Source organism: Schistocerca cancellata, chromosome 11 (assembly GCF_023864275.1).
Source record: "Schistocerca cancellata isolate TAMUIC-IGC-003103 chromosome 11, iqSchCanc2.1, whole genome shotgun sequence".
Classification (NCBI taxonomy): domain Eukaryota; kingdom Metazoa; phylum Arthropoda; class Insecta; order Orthoptera; family Acrididae; genus Schistocerca; species Schistocerca cancellata.
Genome location: NC_064636.1, coordinates 95,565,014 through 95,589,059, shown reverse-complemented (window position 1 = coordinate 95,589,059; position 24,046 = coordinate 95,565,014). Strand labels below are relative to the sequence as shown.

Here is a 24,046-nt window from a genome sequence, read left to right as displayed (position 1 = left end):
AAGTAGACGGACAAGAGTAATGTAGACAGTCACCTTAGTAGGTCTGTTACATTTTGTAAGTGTCCTGCCAATAAAACGCAGTCTTTCGTTATCCTTCCCCACAACATTTTATATGTATTCCTTCCAATTTAAGTTGTTCTTTACTGTAATACGTAGGTATTTAGTTGAATTTACGGCTTTTAGATTAGACTGATTTATCGTGTAACGGAAGTTTAACGAGTTTCTTTTAGCACTCATGTGGATGACCTCACACTTTTCGTTATTTAGGGTCAACTGCCACTTTTCGCACCATTCAGATATCTTTTCTAAACCATTTTGCAGTTTGTTTTGATCTTCTGATGACTTAATTAATCCATAAATGACAGCGTCATCTGCAAACAACCAAAGACGGCTGCTCAGATTGTCTCCAAAACCGTTTATATTGATAAGGAATAGCGAAGGGCCTATAACACTACCTAAGGGAACGCATTGCTCAGTCGAACTGACCCAGGGTACACAGTGTTGCACGAAACGCTGCCACAAGAATCTCGAACACTCGTATAGGGAATGACTCATGAACAACTAGGACATATCACAGGAGGACACACACACACACAAAACCGAAGGACAGTCGGTGACGAAACACGTCGTCTGACCACACGACCGACCAGCAGCCAACCAAGCTCATTGACACTCAAACCACGTGTATCAGTAATGGTCGGGCGAGTCTTGCCTATCCGGTGCTCACTGCAGCTCCAAACCGACCGAACCCGATGTGTGTCGGGAAGTGGGAGACACGGCGATCCTGGCACAATGGCTCTGACCCAGTCATGCAGAGGAACTCTTGCCCATTGGCCAAGACGTTCCGCACAAGAAGGAACCGAACCACATCCAGCAAGATGAGCCAGTGATGAGGCCCAGAAGCGGTGAAAAGACCAAATATACGTCGGCAGATGAGAGGACCAGCGGTCGTCCCGCTCCAATCTCCGTCCGTCAAACAGTTCATCCTGTGTCACGAGCGGACTGCGACTACTGGCGCTCCTTCCCCGACTTCACTGCTGCTGCGTGCCGACTGCATTGCTGGTCCGTCTCCAACTCAGCCGACTTTCTTCGGATGGTCGACGTCCCAGAGACGCTGGCTCGGACCCAGCCACGCAGAGGGAACACAACCGACATCTCTGCACAGGAAGGAACCGACAGAAAATACACCTCGTCGATGAGGTGACCGACCGAACGCCCAACCAACGGTAGCCCTCGCTGGTACTAGCTGCGCGGACCTCCCTGAGGCTCAGTATCTGACTGCACCTACGTATCTACTGCACTTCTGCCGCGTTCCAACTCCAACCGCTCCAGGTCCGACCACCCTCACTGACTACCAGACACACGACGACACGGAAATACTGTCGGTCGCTCCAGAGATGGTACGACAGTGCACGTATGGAAAGCGCTGCTGCTGCCGCTCACGGACAAGTAAGGTAGGAAGGTAGTGACGCTGGTAAGTAGAATAAGTAAACGAGGCGGGAGTATTGTAATAGAAGATGACATGGAATAAATGGCATGAAACACGAGCCATACACGGCTCAGGCGTTCCCACAGACCCTGTGAGAGAATATCTCGTTATAGTGTAGGGAGAGTAATCGTGGAGATGCAAGACAATGCAAGTTTCAGAAAGTCCTGGTCGTGTGGTGATGCATCCTAATAGTGAAGGTGATTGCTAGGCATAAGCAACAATCAAGATCTAGCCCCTACAGAATTAATTCATAAGATAGGGAACCATCCCAGAAAACGGAAACTGCCTCTAACACACCAACACATTTGCTATCTTTGGGGATGTATTCAGTATTATCGCATCTTACAACAAGTAATTTCATTCAGCTGCTCAGTTCTGTTAGGAATTGAAAATACGACAAGTTGCAAACCTGTGGAAGAGTGCAGAGAATCCCTTGCATCCTTGCCTCGTCGAACGTCACAGTTTACAAAAGCAGTAACTTTAAACGGGTACTATTACTTCTGCTTTGTGAAAAACAGGAATCAGCGACATTCCATTTCTTTACTTTAACACTAGGCTATCTCCCCAACATGTCGCACTTTGATTGTGGACAGTCTACACGTAAAGTGATGGAACTCACCGCAGGAGAGAGACGGCGGCGTCATCAGGCTGTGGAGTGGCCTGGGGAGTGGTGGGGGGCGCAGCTGTGGCTGGGCTCCGGCCGTCGTCGCTGTGGCCACTGTGCGGCTGCGAGGAGGGGCCGGTCCTGCTCTCTCCAGCGCTTGGCGTGCTGCACAGAAGGAACACTGCTTCCTAAAGGGTTTTCACATTGAGTCCACAGTGGTCAGATTACCACAGACAGTACTGCTGAGGTACTGTCCACACACAGATAATGGAAAACACACTGGCAACTACAGTAGCGAGCCCACTAAGATGACTCACTCAGAATTCAGATAATCAGTTTACACACTGCTTCTCCTAATTTTCTCATACCTGTAGCCTAGAATATTACACAGTATTTGGTACAAAATAAAGCATAAATATAAGGCTCGTACGAAGCTCAACAATTGTGTTTATGACCGCTATGTGTTGACATAGTTTCAAAGCACAACAGCATAAATCACAAAGGAACTAGAATGACAGTTCCCCTTGAATGCACTTAATGTGCCGCTGCCGTCATGAGATGGTGTTTGTAGCTCGTGTGTTAAGGGGGCTGAACGTCAAATGGGCAGACGTGGAGCAGGTGAGGCAACACAGGACACTTCAATTTTCACTGTCTATACTTTTACAAATAAATTCGTGAAGATGTGTCAGCACGAGCAAGAAGTTCTAGATTCACACTCCTAACAGTGGAAGTTCAAAAACATAACAAAATAATTTTTTTTAGATGTGACATTTCATAATTTTTTTCACTTACTGTTGGCTGCATTTATTGTTATAGGTACACTTCCCTTCATAAGCATGAGAGATTCTTAGATGAATATCGCACGCCATACAAACCAGTTATAGGTGTATGAAACTAAAAAATTTATTTAATTCATGAAAAAATTAATTAGGTGCTTCATTTTGAACTTCGTCTTTAGAAACAATTCAAATTTTGTAGTTAAATATTTCATTTATTACCATAATTTTTAATAGATTTGAAAAACTCTAGAATTTTGCCCTAAAGAATTTGTGTTTAATAAACATACCAGGTTAGAAAGTAATAGGATATTTATTTTGGATGTTATATGTACCAAAGTACAGAAATCTTTGTTTTGCGGAATATGGCAGTTAACGTTTCTCCTTGTATTTGTTATTCATTTACAGCTGCCCACCTCCATAAGAAGGTCCTCTTCAATTTTCCTAAACCAGTTTTCTTTCTTTTCACATTTCTATGATACACTCTTCTCTCATCCGCAAAAATAATTTATCTGTTTCACTACACTCTCTCTCTGTCCATTGCATAGAAAGCTTTCATGGAGTTCCCTCCTGGCTTCATTCTCAATTTCTCTGAAACTTATTTCCTGCTTTTCGCTCCATCATTAGAACACGAAATTGGATCATAAACACCAATAGCATTTATTCCCGCAAAATATGGTTTTTATGACTCTTTCCTATACACATTGTTTAAAATTTTGATTTGGGTTTTGGGTACCACCAAGAAGACATTTCTTCAATAAGTTTTCATTTTCAAGTCTCTGAACATAGGTTTGATGGCTTCCATTACACCAGTTGATAGATAACTCCTGTGATGATATTCTTCACTACCAGCACTAAGAGATTACTGTCCTGAGCCACTGGTGTCATTTTTGTTGCAGCACCCTTCACTGTGTATATGTTGCCCTGGTGACGTTGTTTAAGGTTGAAGCAACGAATTCTAGGCATCTTGTGCGATAATATGCCACAAACGAACACAAAACATTCTGTGTAAATTTGACCCGATTTTTCAACCATGGAAATAATGTTACGTACTGTCTCAACCTGTGAAGAATCATTTCATTTCGTCAGCCATTCTGGATACTTCGGTTCTTGTTGAGGCACTGTATACTTAAAGATAGTCTCTACATCATAGTCTTAGATGGAGGTTATCTTTCCAGTCTTACCTGCTTCACTGTCTACAGACTCTACCCTTCTCTTCTGTTGCTGATAAACCCCATAAATTTATGTTCATGTATGTTACTCGTATAGCAATGCACCATCAACCTGCTTCCACTTCCATTCCCTTCAGGATTAATTTGGGAGATATCTAACCAACAGTGAAACTAGAAACTCTATCCACTACATCAAGATATCCAGTATTGTATTGCACTGTATTGTATGTTAACTGGGGACCTAGAAACGAAGGAGAGGCTCCATTCCCACCACAGCCGCAGTGGTCTAAAACCCCACGACGACTACCACAGTCCACTGCACCCCTCCGCCACTCCACACCGAACCCAAGGTTATTGTGCGGTTCGAGCCCTGGTACACCCCCCAGGGAACGTCTCACACCAGACGAGTGTAACCCCTATGTTTGCGTGGTAGAGTAATGGTGGTGTATTCGTACGTGGAGAACTTGTTTGCACAGCAATCACCGGCATAGTGTAACCGAGGCGGAATAAGGGAAAGCAGTCCGCATTCGCCGAGGCAGATGGAAAACCGCCTAAAAACCATCCACAGACTGACCAGTTCACCGGACCTCGTCACAGATCCGCCGGGTGGATTCGTACCAGGGACCAGGCGCTCCTTCCCACCCAGAAAGCCGTGCGTTAGACCACACAGCCAACTGGGCGGGCTAATATATACAGTAACTTTGGAAAAGAACTTAGCTTAGCAAACATTCCCCATACTACTACACTGAGCAAACATTTGGTATGAAAATAATCTACACAGTCAGTGCAGATGAATACATGGAGATTCAAAGTCCTTACATTAAATCTGTAAATTGAACGCCATTTCCTCTCTGAATCCAAAGAAAGATGGCGACATCGATTAAAACAATAAGTTTACTGTTAACCATCACCACCTCTGCTTTTAGAAACTAAAATATTTTTTCATCATAACACTTCGCTAACGCCACCCCGTCTAATTTGTTTACATATATAGTTATGTAGTGACAGAACTCAGGACATGACAGAGACAGTGGTACTATCTTGTGCGGGGTTGAGTGGGGACCTGTGGTCTGCGCAATTGTGACGAGTGTCTGGCAGTAGTTGCTGTGCTCGCTGTGTGGCTGTATGCTGGTGGGCCCACATCTCGTGGTCGTCCGATAGCGTTCTCGCTTCCCATGCCCGGGTTCCCGGGTTCGATTCCTGGCGGTGTCAGGGATTTTCTCTGCCTTGTGATGGCTGGGTGTTGTGTGATGTCCTTAGGTTAGTTAGGTTTAAGTAGTTCTAAGTTCTAGGGGACTGATGACCATAGATGTTAAGTCCCATAGTGCTCAGAGCCATTTTTTTGTATGCTGGTGGTGGTCCTGTTGTGTCCAGTGGCTGGCACGCTATGCAGATGTAGACTGCTTGGATATGTGTATTCACACAGAGACCAGACGCCATCTGCCCATCCACAGATAATGGGACAAATACAGCCAAAGACAACATCAGGTCCACTAATTCACTAAGATAAATGACTTACTAGTGAGACAATCACTTTACACGCTGCTTCTCCTGAGTTCCTCATACCAGCAGGTTAACATACCAAACAACAATTACACAGAGATTAGAAATGCAGTAAATCTTAGATGTACTTAATATGCTATTATGTCCATCAGATGGTGTTTGTAGGTAAAATGCTTCAGACCAGGCAGTGGGGGGAACATATAGTAAATATGATGAAAGATGCTTCTGAAATAACCAGTGAAGGAAATTCAGAGAAAAACGTTTTGTCGTATTTGTCATATTACGAAGGAACTACAGTAAAAATTTGGATTCCATTAAAAACTTTATTACAGAATTGAAACATCAGCCAATAGATGTATTTGACACCAATGAGCACTCACACGAAACAGTGAATGTTGAATACCACCTGACTGGAAGGATGAATGAGCCTATGGGTATGATCGGTAAAATAAGCAGGTACATCAATTTATATATATATATATATATATATATATATATATATATATATATATACACCTACTGAAATTAAGAATTTAGATTCGTTACTGTGTTCAGTGTAATCATATTTATCAGACTGTGATTATTGGATGTCATGGATGCAATATGAGTGAAAACCACGAGAAAGAGGTTACATAAGGCTATGTACGAAGTATATCTATGTGAAGGCTCATGAAATCATGCTTTTACGTAGAAATTAGGGAAAGTCCACTGAGTGTTCTCCAACTAAAGAGAAGATACAAGCAAATGTCTGGAAACTGAAAGGTCGGCACTGAAGTCAATGAATGTGTGTGTGTGTGTGTGTGTATCTGTGTGTGTGTGTGTGTGTGTGTGTGTCTGTTATATCAGTGTTTATTAATTGTAGATCGTGTTTGGATGACATGGAATTTACAATTGTTGCATATGAAACAAGTTTTGTCATGGTAAAAGACAAGAAGCAATTCAAGAGTTTTGTGAACCATGCTAGATGTAACAACAGTGTTTAATGGCTGTAACTGTTTGGAAATCCATGGATCAAATGAGTGAGAACTACGTTACTGAAGATGTGGCAGTTTCTAGGTCTGACAGCTGTAGTTGTGTTAGGTGTGTGAGTGTGTCTGTTGGTTAACGTTTGTGATTTCTCATGAGGGGCAGTGAATATACCATTGACATAACAAGAGAGGCTTCATGTATATGCATGTGACATGGATGGATAACTGTGTGTGAACTGGTTGTCATTGTAAGCAGATGAATAGCTACAATGCAATAGTGTACATAGCTTGAGGCAATGAAGAAGATAAGGGTTAGGTCTAGTGACATGCATCCTATTTAAGTTAGGAACTGCATTTCCAACTTTGCTTCTAAATAATTCAGATAAAATTACATATTTAATGTGTGAATAATGGGCATCTTGCAAAGCTAGCTGTGGCGATAAGCATTTTCTTTCAAACATTAATTTTCGCTTATAATTATAGAATACAGTTCTATAACAATAAAAATAAATGTCATTCAGTGTAAGGATTATTGTCTGAAGGATAAGAAATCCAGTTTTTCAAGCAACTAAGTAAGTAGTGCATAAATATTGAGATATTTCTAAAAATAAAAGTAATTTATAATAATTACTGGTCAGAAGCATTGTAGACCCGCCACATTAGCTGAGAGCGCTAATGCGCTGCTTCATAGACTCGGGTAGGCGTGCCGGCCCCGAATCGAATCCATCTGGCGGACTAACGCCGACAGATGTGGTTTTTAGGCTCTTTTCCACATCCCCCTAGGTGAATACCGGGCTGGTCCTCACGTCCCGCTTCAGTTACTTGGCTCGCAGACCTCTGAACACTTTCGCATTATTCCACGGACTACACTAGTCGCAGACAGGTGGGGTACACTAATTCTGTCCAGGGGGGTACAGGGAAGGGCATCCGGCCACCCCTTAACCTAACATTGCCAAATCCGATTAACCATGCTGACCCTGCATACCTGCAGGACGAAGGCACAAGCAAAAGGAAGAAAGAAAGATAGTGAGAAGCATTGTAGCAAGTATTTATTATTTGAAATGTTTATAACAAAGAAAAGAAGGATCTAAAAATCTCTGTCATATTGACGTGGTTAGGGATGGACATGTAATTGGAACAGACCACATATGGAAAATCCTAAGATCTATCAGGACAAAACACTGCAGGACTAACCTTTACTAAAGCCACATCGAAAATTAAGCGAAGATTGGTCAGTAGATATTTGACAGCCTCTAAGAGGCAAGTACGGAGTTTTCGCACATAAGAGTGCCTTTCACTGTTGTTGCACAAGGGAGTGCACCGAAGTATGGCAATATCATGAGAAACAACACAGTAGAAGTGGGAAGGAAATGTGAAGGAAGACAGAGCGTTATGCAGAACGGCCTGAAGTGGCAGTGCTGGTCTCCTTTCTTGTGAGGTGTTCATGCGGTGTTTAGGTTCTTACATGACCTTCTTTACCGGCCAGTGTGACTGTGTGGTTCTAGGCGCTTCAGTCTGGAACCACACGACCACTACAGTCACAGATTAGAATCCTGCCGGCCGCGGTGGTCTAGTGGTTCTAGGCGCGCAGTCCGGAACCGCGGGACTGCTACGGTCGCAGGTTCGAATCCTGCCTCGGGCATGGATGTGTGTGATGTCCTTAGGTTAGTTAGGTTTAAGTAGTTCTAAGTTCTAGGGGATTGATGACCACAGATGTTAAGTCCCATAGCACTCAGAGCCATTTGAACCATTTTTTTTTTTTTTTTTTTTTACCTTCTTCAAGAGAAATGTTCCATATATGCTCCGACTGGGAACGACACCAATTTCCTTCAAGCATAGTATACTTCACAAAAGTTATTTCTAATTCCCGTCGACTACATGATTAGAGTGAACGAAGTTTTGTAACAGAAATGGTCACTGAATCCCTCATATGTATGTAGAAAGTAAAAGGGAGATACACAACACACATAAAACGTCCAACAGACGAGGTTATTGCCGTGTAAACACTCCGCTATAGGCTGCGCATTACGAACAGGTTCTTGAAAGTGTTGAAAGATGCAAACGCCATTCCCAAATTGCTCTTCAACAGTGGAAAGAAAGAAGGTACATAAAACATCAATGTAGGCCTGTGCTGTGATAGTGCCACGCAAAATCTCCATGAAAAATACGTCCACATCATAAAACCAGCGCCTCCGAATTTTACTGTTGTCACTACACACGCTGGAAGAAGACATTCTTGGGGCATTCGCCATACCCACACCCTGCCATCGGATCGCCAGATTGTGTACCGTGATTAGTCACTCCACACACCGTTTTTCTACTGTTCAATCGTCCAATACTTACGCTCCTTACACCGAGCGAGGTGTTATTTGGCATTTACGAACGTGATATGTGATTTAAGAGCAGCTGCTTGACCGTCAAATCCAAGTTATCTCACCTCCCACCTAACTGTGACAGTACTTGCAGTGGATCCTGATGAAGTTTCGATTTCCCGTGCGATGGTCTAGATAGATGTCTGCCTATTCCATATTAAGACCTTCTTCAACTGTCGGCACTCTGTCAGTCAACAGACGTAGTTGGCCTGTATGCTTTTGTGTTGTATGTGTCCCTTCACGATTCAACTTCACTATCACATCGGAAACAATGACCTAGGGATGTTTAGGAGTGTGAAAATATCGCGTACAGACGTATGATACACGTGACACCCAATCACCTGACCACGTTCGAAATCCGTGAGTTCCTCCTAGCGCTCCATTGTGCTCTCTCATGAAGTCTAATGACTACTGAGGTCGCTGATATGGAGTACCTGGCAGTAGATGGCATCGCAATGCACCTAATATGAAAAACGTATGTTTTGGGGCATGTTCGGATACTTTTGATCACATAGTGCAGATGTTTCTCTGGTTCAGGTAAGAAGCGACTGACTTGCTCCGCTTCTTCACTTTCACTTTATACATCATAGCGCCATTTATAGGTACCACATTGTCAGTAGCGGGGTAGACAGCAAACGAGTACAAAGGTTACTTTGAACTAATTGGCCTAGGTACCAACAGTACATGTCACTGTGTCTCTCTCTGATCTGAGCCGCCCACCATTATGTCCATCACTAGAATGGCACCTGCAGTGTCCACAGCTCATTTTCCTTGTTCTTTAAACATATGATGACGTAAATAATAGATTGTTGTACACATGCAATTTAATAGAAGTGACGACAGCAAATAGGACCTAAATAATGCATGAAGTTATTAAAATTTTATCTATTGCATGAATTTTGCGGGCTAACCTATCTGCTAACAAACTCTGTTCTGTGCAGAGATTCGATGAAACTGTTGGGAGAATTCAACGAAAGCATCGTGAGCCATCAGAAAATGCTATTGCTATTTCCAGTGTCTATGTTTAAGGGTCTACTATGCAATGGCCTGCAGACATGCATGCATGTTTGAAGAAACAGGTACAGCTGTGACCTACAGCTGCTTGAAGTACAAGAAACGTATCCACAATAGAGAATACTATGACACTCTAACTGTACAGTTTACTGGTGACGTAAGAAGCTTGATGGACCTGCACTGGAAACCGAATTTCCCACTTCCTCTATGCGTGCATGCTTCAGTAATCGACCCAAACCTGCAAACATCACCATCAGTTTCCATGTCTTGCTGTAGAACGATCACTGTAACACAGGAAGAAACTTACTCATTTTTAGTGCGGCCTTTGCCTGGGCATGTAAATACTACTTAACATGCTTGCGCTTAAGAGCCTTCTATGGCATATCCTTCAGACAAGGATGCGTGTCTGAAGGAACGGACACTGCTGCAGTTCACAGATCTACAAAACATAAGAAATGTGTTCGCAATAGAAAATACGATGAGATTCCAGCTCTACAATTTATTGGTGACATATAAAAATGTGCGCCAGACTAGGACCTGAACCTGGATTTCCCACTATATGCGAGCAATGGCCTTAACAACTTCTGCTATTCGAGCGTACTTTTATCATCCGGGTTGGAATCTCAGTTTCGAAAAACAAAATTGCTGTTTTTATACAGTGTATTGGTAGTCCGGGGCTCGTATTTGAGCCGTGCATGGCTCATGTTCCCGCTGTTTTTAACGTACTTCCACCTCACTACGGTAATTTATATTACTACTGTCACTGAGTTGTTGTTTTGCCTGACCGTGAGCGGCGTTAGCAGCGTGTATCGATGTACCCCCTCTCGTAGTACCTTTGCTCGACTGCTGTTACTTCCCAGTTGTTGTCTGTCGTCAGCTGTTCGGCTCTGGAGTTCGTGACGGGAGTTTGGGTCTGCCAGTCAGTTGGAACGCGTGTGGAGCGCAGTCCAGTCATGCCAGTCGGGGGTTGCAATGCGGCATTAGTGCAGTCGGGTTGGAGCAGCAGTAAGGTGTGCGTCGACATGGCTCGCCCGACCAAATGCCGCCACGCATCACTTGAGCCGGGCAATGGTCTATCGTCGGTCGGTCGTCCTACCAGATGACGCGTTTTGGCTCGCCAATCGTTCATGAGTCAGCTGTGGAATTGTGCGTCGACTCCCGATTTGTCTTCCTGTGTGCTTAGTTACCGTTGGGTATCGTTCAGGTCTTCGTGCAAGTGTTTGTCAGGTTGTGTGTGTAGTGGCGTTATTTCCACAGACAAATATTTTAGATGTTGTCGGCATTCCCACGTGGTCTGGAGTGAGTCGGTTGGTTGTAGCAGACGAGGGAAGGTATATCCATGCGGTGCAGTCTTCTGGGGCCGCTGGCAGCCCCTGGCGAGTGTCGGAGCGTGTGTGGAGCTGTCTGATCGCTACGTGCTTCGTGATTCACCGACCCAGGACGTCAAGGTTGAGGAGCGGTTCCAACTACCTAAGCCACGTCCATTTATGTAGTGGTGGTTCGCTTCGATGGTTTGCTGTTAGGGAGATTTTCTGGTGAGCAACATCGAATGGTTGTACTGCTGAGAGTTAGCTGGCATGCAGTGCAATTAACTATTTTGGTGAGCTACGATTTGAGTGCACCAGTGGAATTTTCTGTCTTGTGGCCATTAGTGTTCTGGTTACCTGGCTGGCCACTATCGTAATTTCAGGCATCGTTCTTTCCTCACCTGTTGTCACAGTCCAACATGGTGTGTAATTTTGACAGCTACTACATACTCCACTGTCGATTTTCACGTTTGTAACATTGCCGGTTTCAGTTCTCATGTACTGATTGACAGGAAGCAAGTCGTTGTGTCGGTCGGTCCGTGGCTGTCCCCTGGTTGGGTTCCGATGGAGTCAAGTATAGTTGGGCTCACCACCTGTCTCACCTAAGTGAACGAGAGCAGACCGACCTCTCCGGAGGCCATCTGAGTGCAACCGGTTTTTAATTTTCTGTTGTCAGTTATTTTAAATTTTAGGCTTATGGTTATTTGTTTTGTTTTCTTAAAATTTTGCAAACTTAATTTTTAATTGTAAGCGTAGGCTTCCGCGGCCGTTGTCATCTTCAATAAAATTCTTCAGGGTATCAGACCGCATCGTCATAATTTAAAATGTGCCAACGTTTCGGCCAGCGTTGCAGCTAGCCTTCACACTAAGTCAGCAGTGGCGGAACACCGAGACGAGTGCGGGAAACCAATATTTTTTCAAGAAGCCCGCGTCCTGGCGAAACAGCCTCTCACTTTCAAAAGAAAGATTAGAGAGGCGATAGAAATAGCCAAAAGACCCGCCAACATGAATAGAGAGGACGGGTACAAGCTTCCGAGGTCTTGGCTGCCTGCAATAGCAGGGCTACGGAGCGGCGACAGAGCCGCGGCGGCCCATGCAGACACGTGGAGAGCCGCAGTAGTGGTCGCGAGCACACAAAGCAATGGCACGCCGCAGCCGGTTTCTGGACAGCATGTAAACAGTGTGACGTCACAGCCATCACCTGTTCGCTATTCGTCCGATTCCTCCAATGGGGTGGATTAATATAAAGACCAATAGAAAACAGCTATTTCAGCCAATGACAGATAATAAAGGAAACACCAATAAAGCATACCTTTCACCCCTCCTCCTCCTCCTTTTACAGCCAATCAAGTACCGACACGGTTTTCTCGTGCAGCTATTTAAGGAACCAAGTGAGTTTCATTTAGCAGTTTAACGTAAGGCCCTGATGAAGGCTAGCTGCAACGCTGGCCGAAACGTTGGCACATTTTAATTTTTAAATTTAGCTTTCAAGCTTAAACACTGCAGCCTTCTGCCTTTAAAGATTAAGATAATATAATTTAAAATTTTGAAGTTTAATTGTGGCCCTCAGCCATTGGTACTGCACTTTGCATATGTTGCCCCTTTAAATTATTTTGTTGCTATCTTAACTGGATTTTTATCTTGCTGATTTTTAAGATTTTTGGTTAAACATGCTGGCTTTGTGCTTTTAAAGGTCTATGGCAATGTAGTCTGAAGTTATGAAATTTGTGTCCCTCAGCCATTTCTGTTGCACCTTGCATATGTTGCTTTTTTTGGGGTTTTAAATTATTTTATTGCCATCTTAACGGAATTTTTGGTTTTTGTAAGGTTTCTTGTTCGCCTTCTTCCTTTAAAGGTCTATGCCAATATATTCTGAAATTTTCGAATTTAATTGTGGCCCTCAGCCATTTGTATTGCACTTTGCGTATGTTGTTTCTGAATTATTTTATTGTTTTCTTAATTGGATTTTATCCTGTTAAGATTTCTTGTTGGAGGCCTTCAGCTATGGAAGAGTTACATTCGGTAAAAATTCGGCTATGTGCTATTTTGGTTGTAAAGGTTATTAATGTAGAATGAATGACAGTTGGAAGCAGTAACTGACTGCAACCCTTGGCCCTTCCCACAATCTTATTACCTGTTCTGCCCAGCCGGTTTAGCGGGCGTATCAGTATTGTTAGCCAATCAATAGGTTGTAGTAATACCTAGGAATCGTATTTTTGTGCAAAGATACACGTTTTTAAATAGAACAACTCCTCTTGACATTAACAGACCAAAAGTAGCGTAAATCAGAATGTCAGTGGTGTTTGTTGCAGGAGTCCTTTACGAGATACCGAATTTTGAAATGTTCCAGATCGGCACTTCTTTGAGGCATCTATCCTGCTTAGGTACTAATTACAATTTCTTTATATTGGCTTACATTGTGCTTGCGTGTTCTTTGAGAGCATTTCAACATGCTATTCAGTTAGTGTGTGACAGTCCAATGGTAACAACTCCTGTGTTTGTACGACATACACTATGTGACCAAAGGCATCTGGACACCCCCAGAAACATTCGTTTTTCATATTAGGTGCATTGTGCTGCCACATACTGCCAGGTACTCCATATCAGCGACCTCAGTGGTCATTACACATCGTGAAAGAGCAGAAAGAGGCACTCTGCGTAACTCAAGGACTTCGAATGTGGTCAGGTGATTGATGTGTCACTTGTGTCATACACCTGTAAGCGAGGTTTCCACACTCCTAAACATCCCTAGGTCACTGTATCCGATGTGATAACGCAGTGGAAACGTGAACGGACATACGCAACGCAAAAGCGTACAGGCCAACTACGTCTGTTGACTGACAGAGTGCCGACAGTTGAAGAAGGTCTTAATGTGGAATAGGCAGACATCTATCTAGACCATCACATGGGAAATCGAAACTTCATCAGGATCCACTGCAAGTACTGTCACAATTAGATGGGAGGTGAGATAACTTGGATTTGACGGTCAAGCAGCTGCTCTTAAATCACATATCACGTTCGTAAATGCCAAATGACACCTCGCTCGGTGTAAGGAGCGTAAGTATTGGACGATTGAACAGTAGAAAAACGTTGTGTGGAGTGATTAATCACGGTACACAATGTGGCGATCCGATGGCAGGGTGTGGGTATGGCGAATGCCCCAAGAATGTCTTCTGCCAGCGTATGCAGCAACAACAGTAAAATTCGGAGGCGCTGGTTTTATGATGTGGACGTATTTTTCATGGAGGTTTTGCGTGGCACTATCACAGCACAGGCCTACATTGATGTTTTATGTACCTTCTTTCTTTCCACTGTTGAAGAGCAATTTGGGAATGGCGTTTGCATCTTTCACCACTTTCAAGAACCTGTTCATAATGCGCAGCCTATAGCGGAGTGTTTACACGACAATAACATCCCTATAATGGACTGGGCTTCACACAATCCTGACCTAAATCCCATTGAACACCTTTGGGATACTTTGGAAAGTCGACTTCGTGCCAGGCCTCGCTGAACGACATCGGTACCTCTCCTCAGAGCAGCTCTCTGTGAAGAGTGGGCTGCCATTCCCCAAGATACCTTCCAGCACTTGATCGAACGAGAGAGTAAGCTGTCATCAACGTTAAGGGTGGGCCAACACCATATTGAATTCGAGCATTACCGATAGAGGGCACCACGAAATTACAAGTCATATTCTGCCAGACGTCCGGATACTTTGATCACATAGTGTATACTAGAAAATGGATATCAATTTTAATGTGCAGGCACATCTAATTAAACTTAGTGGAAGACGTTTTATACTTGGCAGTACACACACTCAGAGCTGTGAAACGTAGATGAGTGGCTTACCTGGTGTCTGTTGGCGTCTCTGCAATCAGGTGAGTCAACTCCACAACAGTTTGTGGGTCGTTGACTACAGCCTCACCCCAGCCCTGCGTCGCCACCACGTGGAGCAAGTGGGCCTTTATGAAGGCGATGGCGGCCTGCTTCAGCCTGTTAGCAGAGTGTCTAATCGCAAGAACACCTGTGGCTGCCGCAGTCTCGACAGACAGCTGTGAGGCCACCTGTTGCTCGCAATGCGCCTTCAGTACCGACAAGCCGTATTTGTCGGCGGCGACCAGCAGCTTTGGGGCCATGCTGGGCAGCTGGGGCACCTGCAGGGTGTAGAGGTATGCCAGCACCTGGCGCAGCACAGGACCCTCTGTGTCCGAGTGTACGAGCTGGTTGCTGCTGCCCTCTACAGTGACGCGACGGAACATGTCCGCAAACACGGGACTCCTGGCGGCCAAGACAGCCCTGTGAGCCACGAGCCGCGTGTCTCCGGCCAGCAGAGTCACCACAGCGCCGTCCCCGGCGTCCAGCAGGGCGCCCAGATCCTCGGCCGTGGCCTCCTCAGCCGCCTGAACTCGTCCCACTGTGAGGGATTCTGGAACACAGTGTCACTGAGCAGTCCTTTGCCCTCACACAATACTCTCTATACTTGTATGAGCCGCAATCAAATCTGTATGAACCTGCAGTTAGGATATGTTTCCAATCGCATGCCAGTTACAACAATATGATTTCTTTGCTGTGTCAGACTGATGCCGAAAGTGTATAGGTAAAAATCATTAAAAATACTTTATAAGGGGGGATGTAACGGAAAATGATAACATTTATTTAAAAATTATTACCGTCATATTTATTAATGTGCAATCTAAAATTTTGTATGCATAAAGCAAAAGAGCTGTGTTTCAACAGCAAAATATAATAAAATATGCATCATTAATATTTTGCCTAAATTTGAATTTTTCATTTTTTATTGTCTTTTTTATAAAAAGCCATAGCTCATATTCTGGTCATGCAATTAATCTGAAAATTTTATTGTAGTGTCCTGAAAAGGTTATAAGACCACTGAATCACAGTTATTAATTGTGGTACAAATTGTATCATTAAGAGTTTTTAATTTTGTGCATCCAAATTTCCTTTTTCTACATACAATCATCTAAATATCCGAAAGTAAGTGGTGGATCCAGAATTTTTTAGTTCCAACGAGACAGCAGAGCGTTGTGAACAGTTCCTGAAAATTTCATAGCATTAGAGAATATACTTTTTGAGGCAAGGCTTCCAATAAAGTAAAAAAAAATGTAAAACAGAGAAAATGATGTTCAAAGATTTTCTTCTCATACTTCTATATGTAATAAGCTTACCTCAATTTTAAAATCCTCCATACTAATATTCCTCATCCTCCAGGTTTATCTTCTCTCCTCTTAGAATATGCATGGTCTGTATTTGCAGGTAAGACACTGATCTGTTAGCTTTCTTGACCCTGCTCTCGTCGATGGTGTAAAATGCTTTTCTTGTATACACAGCAGGATCTGTACCAACTCTCTTCAGAACTTCAATTCTGCCATTATTTCCAGTATTGTAACATATAACGGCATCATAGACACCTATTTTAAGTACTTCAAGTCCACAGAATGTCCTTTTTAAGCATGTAATCCAAATTAAATTACTGAGGCTTTCATATGCAATTTTGTGACTTTCCGTGAAGACAGTTCCTCAATAAATCAGGGCTTGCAAGAAACTTGAATGTGGGATTAAATAAATTCATTACATATTCTGGTAATGAGTGTTATGGGAATACATCTCATTTTATATTGTTCAACTTACACTGATCGTCTGTTTGACACAGATTGTACATTGGTGCTTTGTCACTGGATAAGCTAAGAGCTTAAGTTCTTCACTTCTAATTTCTTCCTCTTTCTTTATGGTAACCCGATTTCCATGAAACCTCCATTTCCTAAACATAGTTTTGCCACCACCAATTATGCATAAATCTGGACTCCCACGTAAAGATTTGTGAATTTAACCTTCCACCTACTAATATGTGTTAGTATTGTCAAAACGTAAATGAACCACATGCAAGAAAGTTTTCAGGCAATGATATAGATGTCAGCCAAAGGAATCGAAAGAAAATAGCTTTGACACTGACAAATATTCCGCTGAAGCAACCAGTTTCCCAATTGTTGGAAAAGGTACCGGCTGTGTAGAGTTAATCAGTTTAACAATTTAATGGCATTTCTAAAACCGCTATCACGATAAAATTCACACACAGCATAGAGTAAACTGTGTAGATGAAGAAAATAATATTTTTGAAAAATCCATTTTTGGACCTAAATCTATTACATCCCCCCTTAGAACTTTCCTATTTGCTTGTACAAAAAGCCCAGAAGGAACAGACCTCTTATCGTTAATCTGTTTCTACAATTACCTGTGCAGAATATCAAAATGGAGATCTAGCACAATACTAAGAGCGTCAGAAGGTAGTGTATTCAACACACAGTCCTGATTTCTGCAGTTATTTAAGGAAACAACGATATTTTGCGCCTGAAATCTGTATCACTCTGCCCTTAACCGCTAATCCAGCATGTTTCTCTGCAGGAACTGATACTCACAGGGGATCGACTAACTGCTATCACGGTCTGATATGACTTTCTACAAACATAAGATCGAGATGGCGGGCATAGCTAGATCCAAATCCTGACATCCTCCAATCTCACAACACCCAACATTGTGTAGAGTAGAGACATAATTAGCCCCCCTCCCCCAATGGATAAAATTAAATTTATGAGGAATGAAAACAAATGTGTCTAAATGTGTTTCGCTCACAATACTAAATTACTTCCAAAAGATTACTTTTATTATTACTATTTCATAATGATGTGATAGTTATTGCATAAATTACCACTAATTAATGGTTATTTTCTAATAAAGCATTAACGAATTACACGATGTGGTGCAAATAGAAGTTGCCAAACGAATGTATGGACTTCATCTTCCACACATAATCCTCATGCTGTACACAGTAGTTTGTACTTTGTACCATGGACCTATGGTAGAGATATCGAGGCACATAAATTGCATACGGTAAATATCTCATATAATGCACAGTAGTTTGTACCATGCACGTATGGTAGAGAAATCGAGATACACAAACCACATACCTTTAAATATCTCCATAACAAGAAATGAAATAAATTAAACTTTAACTCAACACATATTATGTAGTGGCCCCTGTTCTGTTGTAGGGTGTGTACAGTATTATTATTATTACTATTATTATGATTATTATTTGTAGCACCTAGTAAGACACAAAGCATTGGTAAAATGAAATAGTTCGATTTCTGACAGTACAGGAGTAAGGAGTCCAGCAATCAAGTGATTCAGAAAAAGTAAGTAGAGTGCAAGGATTTTAACTTGATTGATTTTAAATAAGGCTGTAGGTGAAGCAAGTGCCATGAGAGAGAGAGAAGTGGTGTGGAGGAAGCATGTTTTGCAACAAGTATATACCTTCGCTGGAGACAGTTAACTTGCGTTTTCAAGGAGTAGTAGATGCAATGAGAAAGGCTACATCATACTACGAAAAATGGTTGTTACAAATAAGATGTACCAGTCATGTCATTGACTCATTCGTTATGGTGATGGGTATGACGCGCTGAGTCCTCCCTGATGCATGGAGCCCAGTCCTGCCACTGACAGACTTCTCAGAGTCAAGTGAATGAGTGGTGACAGATCATGGACTTCCTGTAGAAGCTGCTGACAGTCCAGTGGATAAGCGGCGACAGATCATGTACTTCCCATAGAAGCTGCTGACAGCCAAGTGGATAAGCAGTGACAGATCATGTACTTCCTGTAGAAGCTGCTGACAGTCCAGTGTATAAGCGGCGACAGATCATGTACTTCCCGTAGAAGCTGCTGATAGCCAAGTGGATAAGCAGTGACAGATCATGTACTTCCCGTAGAAGCTGCTGACAGCCAAGTGGATAAGCAGTGACAGATCATGTACTTCCTGTAGAAGCTGCTGACAGTTCAGTGGATAAGCGGCGACGGATCATGTACTTCCCGTAGAAGCTGCTGACAGCCAAGTGGATAAGCAGTGAAAGATCACGTACTTCCTGTAGAAGCTGCTGACATTCCAGTGGATAAGCGGCGATAGATCATGTACTTCCCGTAGAAGCTGCTGACAGCCAAGTGGATAAGCAGTGACAGATTATGTACTTCCTGTAGAAGCTGCTGACAGTCCAGTGGATAAGCGGCGAGAGATCATGTACTTCCCGTAGAAGCTGCTGACAGCCAAGTGGATAAGCAGTGACAGATCATGTACGTCTTGTAGAATCTGCTGACAGTCCAGTGGATAAGCGGTGACAGATCATGTACTTCCTGTAGAAGCGACAGCAAGAGGCGATAGTAATTCAGGTATCTGTGGTATATCTGATAGATGACTGTTGAGAACTCACCAGAAACACCCATGCACAGCAGCTCCCAGTCGATTGATCCTAGCTTATGAACGTCAGGTGACTCTTCCCACTTTCAAGGATAGTTTACAGAGTGTGGCTGCAGTATGGTTGGTGTAATGTCTTACAGAACGGCAAACAAGTATCGCTAAAGTAATCCTGCTATTCTTTTTTATACTCTGGACCAGTTACGTTCGAAGGATAGCTAGTTACCGTTAAGATCTGAAGCAGTCTGAACACAAATCGAGATTTTCTTTACGGCAGCAGTAGCACCTTCTATAAAAGCTACTAATTTCCTGAAAGTGTTTAGATGTAGTAGTCGAAAACAAAATCAAAATCATCGTTAGTTTACAGCAAATGCAAACAACAGAACACGACATGTTACTTACAACAAGCACTACACACATACTGGTTTTCTATGACGTACCAATACACATCATTGGGAACTTACAAAAATTTACGTTTATTCACGTTGATACACAATGAAATATTGGGTAAATGTGTCTTTGAATGGGGTTGCTAGTCCAAAGTTTTTATCGAGGAGAAATGTTAAACGCAACTGATGTTATAGCTCAAAGTACAGTTCCCGTGGCACACAGCGTACGAAAATACTTAATTTATTGCAACACAAGCTCTGATTTTGATGCAGTTGACACAAAGAACATGTTTAAAATTGATGTGAAGTTTTGGGACCTGAATTTTAGAGGCGAATTAATCTGACACATCTGATTTTACTTGGACACGAAGGAAATAGAGGAAATTGTGAGTAAATAGCCATGGGAAAAAAGTGCGGTGTGGAGCACAACTCAACTAAAGGAGTGTTGGTAAACTTTTGTGAAAATTCCATGTACAAACCCTAGGAGTCGATGAATGGGAGTATACGGAACAAAAACTGTCTAATGATGTCCGGAAATGCATGCTAGGCACCATTTATTGAATCATACTTTGTTACAGAAGCTACAGTGTAATTCCATGCAGCCACGGTTACAGTATTCACGGTTTCCTCCTAGAGGGTGATACTGTTTCTCGCACATCATGACCTAGGATGCAGGAAGTCATGAAGGACGTACCCTAAATGATCGGACACCAGAGTTGGAAGAAAATGTAATCAGCACTGTGGAAGGCGACCGCCATATCAGTAGCAGGCACTTGGCCCACCACTACAGGGTAAGCCAGACGACCGTGTAGAACATTCTCCATGACAACTGGTACTACCCTTATCAGCTAGAGCGTGTGCAGGGCTTAGTAGTGACAGACTTTCCACATTGTACCAGTTTTGTCACTGGTTTCTTCACCAGGTAACCACGATTCCGGGATCTGTGTCATCCATGCTATTCAAAGATGACGCCATCCTTACGTGATCTTCAGCTTTTACAACAGCCATCTTTGGGATGGTATGCAGAAGGCCCATGGTATGATGACAGTGAATCATCAGCATCGTGGCAGCCTGAATGTCTGGGCTCGGATAATTGGCGACCTATTTTGGGACCAGTCTTCCTCCCACGTCGCCTGACAGGTCGGGAAAATCGGCGTTTCTTGTGGGTGACTTGCTGGAAACAGTGCACTGATGATTCTAAGGGTTATGTGGCCGCTACACGATGGTGCTCCAGCCCACTTCGCCATTAACGCCTGGACGCATCTCAATCGCGCCTTCTCTGGTTGAAGGATCGGACGAGGAGGTCCAGTTATACGGTCTGCTCGTTCACAAGATTTCAACACGCTACATTTCTGGTTACAGGGTCAACTAAGGAGTAGCGCGTATGAAAAGTCCATTCCGGACGTGGAGACACTGGGGCAGCGTACTCACCCTGCCTCTGACACTGTTCGGCTGCAGCCTGCTCGATGTGAGCGTGTGAGACAGAGCACGCTACGGCGCGTATACACGCATGCGTTGGAAACGATTTTCAGCACACACTGTAATTGTCGCTGCGTGGTACAGCGCGAATTGTACGGCAGTCTTTGTAACAGTATGTGACTGAATAAAGATTCTCTAGCGTGGAAAGCGTGCATTTTCGGACATAAGTTCGTTAGACATTTCTGTTCCGTATCCCCTCATCGATCAATCCCTAGATTCTGTACTCTGTGGTAAAAATCACCCAGTATGTGCAACATGACGACTAAATGGCATTCCAACGGGAGCTTTCTGCAATACCAAAGGCAATTATACACTGATACCCAACGGTGTTGCGTAGTTCGGTCGCAGAATTCTTGTGACTTCCCATTGACCCAAATCAGATATTCCAACAAGTCCACGCCGGCGTGTACCACGGGTGGGTCACGCCCGACTCTGCCAGTTATGCTGCTGGAAAAACAGTAGCGTGTGAGGTACGTATTGCCTATCATGTAGGAGCAACGAACAGTGCTGAATACAAGTTTGTTTGACCCTTGGACGAGAGAGATTTCTGAACAAATGAGATATCACATAATTTGTGATTAATTTAGTGTACAACTATCTTACATCGTCTTTCGCCGTTCTAAAAATAGGTAGCAATGCAGTGTGTTTGAATACGACCGCCACGCCACGGCGAGAAGCAGGCAACAGGTGGCGCAGGCAGCTGGAGGGAAGATTGCACACGCTCGCCTCCCCACGGCGCCGGCGAGGACGTTTCAAACCACCAGATAAGACTACCGTGATTAAATAAACTAGTACCAAAAGAACCACGTGGACCATGAGGTATCTATAGCAGCAATGGATGAAACACTTACCTTTGTTGGTTGTTAAACTATGTGCGGTGACTTCGGTATAGAATTCTGAAAGAGAAATTCGTAACAATCTCAACGAAAAAATTAAAAATATATTTCATTTCTTATGGTTATCTACTACCATACCCAGACTCATATGGATCGAACAAAGTAAAATTTTTACCTGTAACAGAAATTGGGTGGCTGCAGCCAGTAGATATGACTACCGCCACAAAAATGCGGATGAACCAACTAAAGCTTCTGCAGAACATGGCGTAATGTCTCAGGTGTCGCGACAAGTAAGGAACTTTTCTGTCAAAATAACCTCACCAAACTTGCAGTCTGCTGAACAACCTGAAATTTACGGAATAAGTGTAACCTAAAAAGACATTTTCTAGCAGCTAGCTTCATAATAAATAAATTAGCTTAAATTAATCTTGATTACACCATTTTACGAGGCGGCTGCCACTCCGTTGTTCCGAATATACTGGGTGACTCACGAAGATATACAGTTGTTTTAATATCTTATTCTACAAGTAAAATCAAAGAAAAAAGTTCATATAAACATAGGTCCGCAAATGTTTATTTACGCAGTTACGGTTAATAAAGGTTTTTGCCTGAAATTTACCAACTTCGCTAATATAAAGGCATCGCAAAACTGTACGAGGTTAAAGTAAAGCACTATTTCCATTTATCTTGTTGTTGTTGGTCTGGTGAATCTAATAAAACATGTCCCAGGCGTGTATCTGCAGTAATTTTCCAGAACATTCAGAAAAGAAAACAAGTAATTTCATAAAGTTTTCAATTTATAAACTAGTTGGCCCAATTTGTTTTATAAATTCCAGATGTTTCCACAAATTATTTAGAGAATTTGATTTTGTAGAGAATTTGATTTTGAAAAATAATGCTAATAACGTTAACTGAAGGTCTATGAATGTGTCAGATAATCTGCTTTAATTAATACCACAGCACACGTGAATTCCTGTTAAACCAGAAGAGACAAAGCTCACCGTTAAGGAAGTTGTACATTGAACATACAATTTCTCAATACATTCAAAATAAATGTTCAAAAATGTCTCCACCGAGTTCAGTGCTTTTACCTGCACGAGTAGGTACAGATTTTGTTGCTCGTTTCAGTTTCACAGGGTTCTTCTTAATTTCGCCTATTGCATTCATAACGTGAGCAAGTAATGCCTCACGTGTACTGACTTTTTCCTCACAAACTATGTCTTTCATCCATCCCATACAAAAATCCATTGGCGTTAAATCGGGCGATCTGGGTGGCCACAGACGTGTAGCACCTCGACCAACACATTTCTGAGGAAAACGATCATTTAAACGTTTAGTAACGGCGTTGGCGAAACGTGGGGGCGCACCGTCATGTTGAAAATACATTTGCAATCGCGTACCTAGTGGAACACCTTCGAGGAAGCGGGGAATTTCTTGTTGAAGGTGTTACAAGTACGTCTCGCCTGTTAGACGTCGTGGGAAAATGTTTCATTAGATTTACCTTATTAATAACAACAAAGTAAATGGAAATAGTTTTTTACTTTAACCTCGTACAGTTTTGCGAAGGCTTCATATTAGCGAAGTTGCTAAATTTCAGGCAAAATCTCCTATGAGCCGTAACCCCGTAGCTAAATATTTGTGGACCTATGTTTATATGAACTTTTTTCTTTAGTTTTACTTGTACAGTATAATGTTAAAATGTTTGCATACCTTCGTGAGTCACCCTGTATACTGGCTGATCAGCTGAACTGTTTACGTCAGTTTCGAAACCATTCAAGAGATCGTTATCGTGTTTGCAGCTGCTTAACTGCGAGGAGCTGCTGGATGAGCGACGTCCTACTCGTATTAACTGCAGGGGGCGGGGACCAGCCTCTCTTTTT

The 24,046-nt window shown here is 42.9% G+C and overlaps 1 protein-coding gene across 1 annotated transcript in view; it reads right to left on the bottom strand.

Moving 5' to 3' along the window:
* LOC126108677 (ankyrin-3-like) overlaps window positions 1-24,046 on the bottom strand; it is a 59,373-nt gene that overhangs the window by 9,669 nt on the left and 25,658 nt on the right. Inside the window, exons 2-5 of the mRNA XM_049913988.1 lie at window positions 22,342-22,511; window positions 22,182-22,226; window positions 15,052-15,628; window positions 2,109-2,258 (exon numbers count right to left, since the gene is read on the bottom strand). Coding sequence (XP_049769945.1) covers window positions 2,109-2,258; window positions 15,052-15,628; window positions 22,182-22,226; window positions 22,342-22,429 — 860 coding nt within the window. The 5' untranslated portion in view covers window positions 22,430-22,511. The remainder of the gene's footprint in view (window positions 1-2,108; window positions 2,259-15,051; window positions 15,629-22,181; window positions 22,227-22,341; window positions 22,512-24,046) is intronic.